This window comes from Festucalex cinctus, chromosome 17, assembly GCF_051991245.1.
Source record: "Festucalex cinctus isolate MCC-2025b chromosome 17, RoL_Fcin_1.0, whole genome shotgun sequence".
Lineage (NCBI taxonomy): Eukaryota > Metazoa > Chordata > Actinopteri > Syngnathiformes > Syngnathidae > Festucalex > Festucalex cinctus.
The window spans coordinates 6,973,473-6,981,674 of record NC_135427.1 but is presented as its reverse complement, the minus strand read 5'-3'; the positions used below and the strand labels follow the sequence as shown (position 1 = coordinate 6,981,674).

Below are 8,202 nucleotides of genomic sequence, written 5' to 3'. Positions count from 1 at the left end.
GCGTTGGCATATTGTCCTCTGAAGTTTTAATGTGGCTCTATAGTTGGCTTTATTTTTTCTTGACTAGTAAACTAAGGCAACAATTTGCTGTGGGTGCCCATTTCAGCCATCAAAACAGCCTACCGGTGTTACAATCAGCCGTCAGAACAGCATGCTCGTGTTAAAACTAACTATTCATATGCTTCTTTGGTAGCTCTAGTGTTTTAAATATGCATCTGTGTTTAGGTGGGGTGACTATCCGTGATCGATTAACAATGCCTGTTTTGTCTGCCAGTGTCTTCTGCCGTGTGGCGTTCATGTGTAGCTCAGCTCGTGCTTGTTTTTATAGCACTTGCTTGTGCAATAGCAAAGAGTTTCTGTTTCTATTTTATTCTATTCTGTTCTATTCTATTGTTTTTTTCCTTTTCTTGTTCTATTCTATTCTAATCCCACAGTGCAATTGTACAAAAGAAAAGGGGAAAAAAATTGTTTTGTGATTGTAGTTATGTGGAATCTCCCACATATTCCAAAAACACATGATGGTAAACAATATTTTTGGGTTGACGCCCCCTGTAAGGTTTTTTTGATGGCAACAGTTTTAACCCTGAAAACAACTCATTTCCTATAAGTTCCACTTTAAATTTTGTCAAAAGAAATTCTAAACCGATTTTCTACCCAAATAATACATCAATCAATCAGAATAAATCAATTTAGCAATAAACATGAAGTTGACACACTTGATTTGCTTCATTGGGCTACATGAAACGGTTGTGGGCGCTATCTGGCCCCCAGGCCTTGCGTTTGATACATGCGGTGCTTTGGCGGATGAATTGTTGCCAGGATGTCAACAGTTACAGTAGCTCTGTGGAAAAGAACAGCAGCATTGCATATACCCACTTCTAAATATTCCGTTCCCTTTCATCTGACAATTAGCATAATTTTAAACACAGAAGGCCAAAACATCCCTTATGAAACTTATATTGCAGTAAAAAACAACTAACCACCAGAGGGTGCTAAAGCTGCACAAATGGAAATCAACCTGACTTTTTGAACAGATGTGTTGCAATTAAATGTCGTTAACATGGCGACGACGATATCGCGCTTATTGTTACATCCCTCGTAATAACGACAACTGCTCAACGTGATCAAGTCATGATAATTTTATTATTGGGAACAAGATTTTTTGGACATTTCTGGACTATTTAAAAAAAAAAAAAGGGTGAAAATATACCCACTTCTCCAGGGACCACCACTGACTACATTGTCAATTTTCACACATTGAATCTGATTTTCAAAAATATTCGGCTTATTGGTGGAAAAGGAGCTCTCATAGCATTCATTGACTCAAGGCAGTAAATGGCTTTATTTTGTTTTTAAATCATGATTTCATAATGTTGGATCTGCGTTCGTCGCCTCCCTCTCTCACTGTCGTCCTCCCCCTTCCGCCTGTTTTCTTCCTCCTCCTCTCTTTTAGCGCACCACATTTCTCACTGCGCTCTCCTCTTCAGTGCTGCAAGTCTGGCGCGTAAGAGCGCGCCGACGGATGCGTAAAGCGCAGCACTTCCAGGAGGGGGGCGGGGGGGGATTTAAAAACAACAACTGATCAAACACGCAGAGCAACTAGTGCTTCGAATCTCGCGTGCTTTTAGATGATGTTAGTTAAGATGTTCATCATCAGCTCGGACGAGGGCGCGTTGCTGCTCGGGTGCACGTTTCTGGACTTCTCCGCGTGGCATGACCGCCTCCCGTCTCCGAGTGTCGGCGTTTCGGCGTGAAGTTGACCGGAGGAGGAAACGCGACCATGAGAGGCGACTCCTTTCTCCTCGGCTTCTTGCTGCTCAAAGTCGTTAGCGTTCTGGTGTGCGAGGCCGACGGGGAGCCGGGCTTGCTCGGGGGCTTCGTGATGATCGCCACCCACAACGGCTCCAGGGAGGACCCGGAGAGCGTCTCCGAGGAGAGCCCGCACACCGAGGACAAATGCCGGGGCTACTACGACGTGATGGGCCAGTGGGACCCTCCGTTTACTTGCAAAACGGGCAATTATTTATACTGCTGCGGCACCTGTGGCTTCCGCTTCTGCTGCTCCTACAAACACTCGCGGCTGGATCAGAGCACCTGTAAAAACTACGACACCCCACTGTGGATGAAGACCGGCCAGACCCCGTATAAGAAAACCAACAAGATGCACGACAGCACCAAAGACAAGACGAACTTAATTGTTTACATCATATGTGGAGTTGTGGCCATTATGGCTCTCGTGGGGATTTTCACCAAATTGGGGCTTGAAAAGGCGCACCGTCCTCAGAGAGAGAACATGTACAGGTAATTGGCGACTGTTAAATGCCCCCCCCTCCAAAAAAATAAAAATAAAAAAAAAAATATTTATATATATATATTAGGGGTGTCAAAATTAGTGCGTTAATTTTGAGTTGATTTAAAGTTCCTTTAACGCAACTAATTGTTTTTTTTAACGCACGATTAATTAATGAGCACCCCTTAATTGGAAAGTCTGTACTGGGGTAATTCCAGTTGCAATGCAGCAGACACGTCCACGTAAAAATTAAGCAGCAATACATGAAATAATAATAATGCATATATTTGTGGAGACTGAGCTCAGGCTGTTTTTTGCCATTTTTAAAAAAAAAAATGTGCAGAATTTCAAAAGTTACTTGATGTTAAAGATGAGATAGCGCTTTATATAAAATAAAAAAAATGCACTGAGCTGTCACCATCTTCCAGATGTAATTATGCCATCTAGTGGCAGAAAATGACCTCAACACAAATCAATATCACACTTTTTTTTTTTTAATAGTACGGTCCATTTTTTTTAATATTACCTCCATTTTATGAATTATTACATTACTTGATAAAGATGAGATGGCTCTTAATATAAAATAAAAAAAAATGCACTGAGCTGTCACCAGCTTACAGATGCAATTATGCCATCTACTGGCAGAAAAATGACCTCAACACAAATCAATATCACTTTTTTTTTTTTTAACAGTAGGTCCATTTTTTTTAATATTACCTCCATTTTATGAATTATTACATTACTGTAAAAAAAAAAAGTCTGAAAAGTTGAAAAAAACATTTTATTGTACATTTTGCTACACATTTAGAACAGATCTAAAACGTGATTAATCGCGAGTTAACTATTGAAGTTATGCGATTAATTCCGATTAAAAATTTTAAGCGCCTGACACCCCTAATATAGATATAAAAAAATGTGGATACTGTTTTCCCTCTCTCAGCTTGTGTGCTGTGGCATAACATTACGTGAGCCACGCTCCTCTCAACAGGCGGGGGCGGTTTCTTTCACCCGAGTAGAAAGAGGCATCGCGCTCCCATTTCTGCAAATGCTCTCATAGGAGCTTAACTGCAGCATGTGTAACCATCAAGGAAAACGGCGGAAACTAATGTGAACAAGTAGTTGTTGTTGTCAATCCCGCATTGGCGATGCAACCATAGAAATCGCATAGAAAGATGCTGCGTAGCGTCGGCCTATCGTGCGGTTCAGTCTGAATAATCAAATTACACACATAAACGCACGTTATTTCATTGTGGAAAAACGGCCGATTTGAGCACGTATAGTACACTGAACAAGTTGTACTGTATGTTGCAGTATCCACGTGCTCATCTGCCACATAACAACAAATAGGGTGACCAGAAAGCCAAAGTCACCTTCTTTCTCTTCTTCCAATGTGTCACAGGGCGGTGGCCAATGTGCTCCAAGGCGGGTGTCCAGGTGAGCAGTACCGGGGGGAGGAGGCCCTCGGCATGCATTCCAAGCACTACGTTTCCAGGGCTGCCAACCTTCGTAAGTTGCTTCTCATTTAGCCCACTTTGAATGTGGACAGAAGCATAACTGCCTAGAGATCAGGGGTGTCCACACTTGTTTCATTTGAGGGCCACATACAGAAAATCAGAAGGATGCAAGGGCCACATAATGCTATGTTGTACAAATAATTGATTTGTGCTTTTACATATTCAGAAAAAAAATGCCACAGTATATAAACCAAATTATTTGTAATATGGCAGTAGGGTCATTATAGTTTTGTTGGAATTTTTCATTTGAGTTAGTTTTTATTAGCTTTCAGGGTGGTTCTGGTGCTTAGTTTTAGTTTAGGTTGTTAGTTTCAGTATTATTATTAGTTTTAGTTTTTTTTTTTTAATATGTGTATTACTTGTGCACAATATTTAAAAAACAGCATGGGAGCAACGTCATCTGAAGGTGCTTTCCTATTGGCTGCTGCTAGATGACGTCACTTCTGTGTGACACTTTCAAACGTCATTCTGGTTTATATCAAAATTAATCTACTAAAAATCACATATAAAATCATCACCAAAGGCTCATGCATTAAATTGAGTTTTCATTTTTTTAAAAGCATTTTCCTTTTTTATTTTATTTCGGTAACAGTATTGTTTTTTGAATTTTAGGTTTGTTTTTTTTAAAGTAGTTTTAGTTAACTAAAATAACCTTTAATGGCACCAGTTTTTCGATACCCTCCCTTCTTACTTTGACCATCTACCAAACATTTTTATTTATTTTATTTGAACTGAGTCAAATGCCATTTATTAGCATATGTCGCGGGCCAGTGAAAAATGGCCCCCGGGCCGTCGTTTGGACACCTCTGGCCTAGATTATGCATCCATTTTGGCAAAATATGTGCTTCATGTGTTTCTGGAATAAGGAAAGTGGGCGTGTGGGCCGGGGAGGAAGGAGAGCGTGTGCGAGTGTGTGAGGCTGCGAGTTTCAAAGGTGGTGTTGAGATCAGAGAACATCTGAGTGGCATCCATTTATGTGGAATCTCGTGGGCTACTATACAACCGAGCATCATTGTGGTTTAATATCCAAGAGCAAACGAAATAAACACGTAAATATGCGTTAGTATGCAGCAGTCCAAACACTTCAAAGTAGTTATGTCATTAAAACAACAAGCTTCAACATTTGTTCATGTTTGGCTGACAACTTCTGCTTAGTGATACGATTAATGTTCATTATGTTGTGTAGTTACATTTCCTTGGTGCCTTTAATGCAAGGGGTGTCCAAAAGACGGCCCGGGGGCCATTTGCGGCCCGCCGTCCATTTTCAGTGGCCCGCGACATATGCTAAAAAATGACATTTGACTCAGTTCAAATAAAATAAACATGTATTTATTTATTTATTTATTCATTCATTCATTTAAATTCATTTGTTGTTGAATTTTCCAAATGGGAACATAATTTGGAAATTTCCATTAATTTTATGCAATTTTAAGAAAAAAAAAATGTTATATTGGAATTATATAGAGGTCTTCTTTAAGATTACCTGTCATAGTTTTTTTTTTTTTTTTTATGTTAATGTACTAGTAGTTTCGGTATTTGGTATCAGTTACTACTCAAGAACTGAGTACTCGTACTGGCATCGGTGTGTGAAAAAAAAAAAAGGGGTTAGGGTTTAGGGTGTTGTGGAACATCCCTAAAAATATTAAATAGATTAGGCGGGGTCGTGTGGCTCACTGTTAGTGATGTAACGATAACGGCAATATCGGGATATCGCAATTGGCGTCATGTCACGATATTAAAAGCAGCACATCTATTCAAAAAGTCAGGTTGATTTCCATTTGTGCATTTCTAGCACCCCCTGGTGACTATTTTTTTTATTTTTAGTGCAGTTTAATTTCCATAAGGCATGTTTTGGCCATCCTGTGTTTAAAATCCACGTTAACGATCAGATGGAGAGGCACATAATATGCTTGCGAACCGAGTCAATATGTGGAGGAACTCAATGTGTGCCTCAATAAATATTCTCAACCAAGAGGTTGTAGGTTCGATCCTAAACCCCTTTTGAACATGTTGAGGTGTCCTTGAGCAAGATACCGAATCCCCAGTTGCTCATGATGCCGTGTCATCAGTAGAAAATGAGGATCGAGTGTTTAAAGCGCTTTGAGTACCTGAGGTAGCCCAATTACATCTGATATTTACATCAAATTCCTTTCAGCGTGAGAAATATCTGCGAGAGGCGCTCCTGGCAAACAACTTTGTGAGAACAATACATCACACGGTGAAAAAACATAAGTTGCTGTTATTTCAAATTGTCATGAAAGGACAAAAAAAAATAACACGAAGTCTTTTGCTCTTTTGTGAGTGGGCATCTTTTTTTTCCTGTCCTCACAGTGGGAGAGATGAGATAGTGGGACGGCCTATCACCTGAGTGGACGCTGCTGTGAAATGGCGATTACTATTTGCGGTGCGGAATCGACACTCCGTGAACCCTCTAATCCGCGAGCTTGTGGGTAATCACGCGGACTGTTATTAACCTCTGGGATCGGGAAAAGAAACCTCTGTATGAGACAGGGCGGACTTGATCGGTTCAGGGCTTCTTCCGCTGGCGCGGGTGACTATTCATTACGGGGGGGCAGAGAGGAATTAGGTATGGATTTGCTGGATGCAAGCATCGTGTTCTTCTTGTTTGAAATGATGATCAGATGATGCACAGAGTGAAAAGGTGTCAGTGTGAAAGCAGAGAGAAGGGAAGAGGATAATGGATGGATAGTAATTGCAATGTAAAGATAAGTGCAAAGGTTAAATGGACCGCACGCTTGTGCTGCACAAAGGAGATTTGTTCCCATGTAGCACAGGTTTGTGCTGGAAAATCTATTCTTAGTGCATATATTGATTAAAGCTTGTGGCATGATTAGCTTTTTACTGGTATCAATGGACCTGGTCTGGCAAGTCTCTGCCGTCCTTGTCGGGGAAAATAATTCCTTTTAGGTCTTTTGTGCATTCCAGTCAACCAATAGAAATGAATAGATCTGTGATGAGGGCTGCTGCTTTGCCGAGCGTGTACTCCCATCGACAAGTGTCTGTGATTACTTTTAACGACTGTTGCACGTTCACAATACGAGGGCAACATGCAATCAGATTTATTGGCCAAGTATGTAACGCACAAAGAATTTGTCTTCACAGTAGAGGTGTTCCATATTAGGGGTGTGCCAAAAAAATCGATTCATAAAAGAATTGAGATTCTCAGTTATTAATTGAATTGAATCGATATTAACTCATTTGCTCCCAATAACGTGTAAATACGTTTTTTATGTTTTAAGTGTCCCAAAGACGTATTTATACGTTTTTTTTTTTTTTTTTTTAATGCTAGAGCATACAGAAGGCTTTGATGCAGCCTCTCAACAGCAAAGAACGGCTGCAGAAATGGTAGTCATTACAAAAACGGCCAGCAGGTGGTGGCAGCAGAGCAAAGGAGATAATCAGGGCTATGTAGAAAAAAAGCTAAATTACTTACAATTTACAAATTACAATTTTAAATAGATTTGTGAAAACTGATGAAACTTAGCTCTCTTCTAATGCTAATTTCTGCAAAACGGAAACAGATAGAAACATGCATTTTTTTCCTGATGAAAGAAGAGTAACTCATTCACTCCCAGCCATTTTCACTGAAGCAAACCCCCTTCCCGCCCTGCTCTTTTGATGAATTTTGACTGATTTTGATTTGATTCATCAGGTTTAAAAAAAAAAAAAAAAAAGTATATTTCTGTTTCCGTTTTGCAGCAATTTGCATTAGAATATAGATCTGTTTCAAACCGGGGAAAAACAGTTTGTTGCAACATGGCACTGGTTGATCTCTTATACTCTGCTGCCACCTGCTGGCTGTTTTTGTAATAATATTGCTTTAACCCTTATCTTTAGTTTAGATGCCACATCAAAGCCTTCTGTATGCTCTAGCATAAAAAAAACAAAAAAGTATGTCTTTGGGACACTGGTGATATTTAAAATAGAACGTATTTATGCGTCATTGGGAGCAAATGAGTTAATTAGTCCGACATTTATTTTTTTAATTTATTTTTATTTACATTTACAAAATCATCTCACGGGCCGGATTAAAACCGTTTTCGGCCTGATCCGGCCCGCGGGCCTTATGTTTGACACCCCCGCCCAATAATATTAATTAATAAGCTAATTTCCTGAGGTATTTGTAATGTTGGAGACTCTCATGCCTTGACAGAGGCTTTGGCAGTCTACTAAAAATGGACAAGTTTCTTGTTTTTATATCCCCAGCTGGACTGACTGGCTGGGCTGACTTAGTCTCAATACCCAATAGCGTCAGTTTGAATCCTCAAAGGCTCAAAATCCTGCAGCGCTTCACTTTCAGCGTCAAAGAGCTGAAGAGACAAAAAAAGGGAGGCTCGGGGAAAGAGCGGAAGCGGGAACGGGGGAGAGGCAACAGCA

The 8,202-nt window shown here is 40.2% G+C and overlaps 3 protein-coding genes across 3 annotated transcripts in view; 1 reads left to right on the top strand and 2 right to left on the bottom strand.

Annotated features, from left to right (window-relative positions):
* Positions 1–8,202, bottom strand: part of snx29 (sorting nexin 29) — a 187,499-nt gene that overhangs the window by 3,556 nt on the left and 175,741 nt on the right. The window lies entirely within an intron of this gene.
* The window catches only part of ercc4 (excision repair cross-complementation group 4), a 221,266-nt gene that overhangs the window by 37,337 nt on the left and 175,727 nt on the right, over positions 1–8,202 (bottom strand). The gene's annotated exons all lie outside the window — the stretch shown is intronic.
* Positions 1,280–8,202, top strand: part of shisa9a (shisa family member 9a) — a 42,445-nt gene continuing 35,522 nt past the window's right edge. The window contains exons 1-2 of the mRNA XM_077503069.1: positions 1,280–2,301; positions 3,690–3,796. Coding sequence (XP_077359195.1) covers positions 1,781–2,301; positions 3,690–3,796 — 628 coding nt within the window. The 5' untranslated portion in view covers positions 1,280–1,780. The remainder of the gene's footprint in view (positions 2,302–3,689; positions 3,797–8,202) is intronic.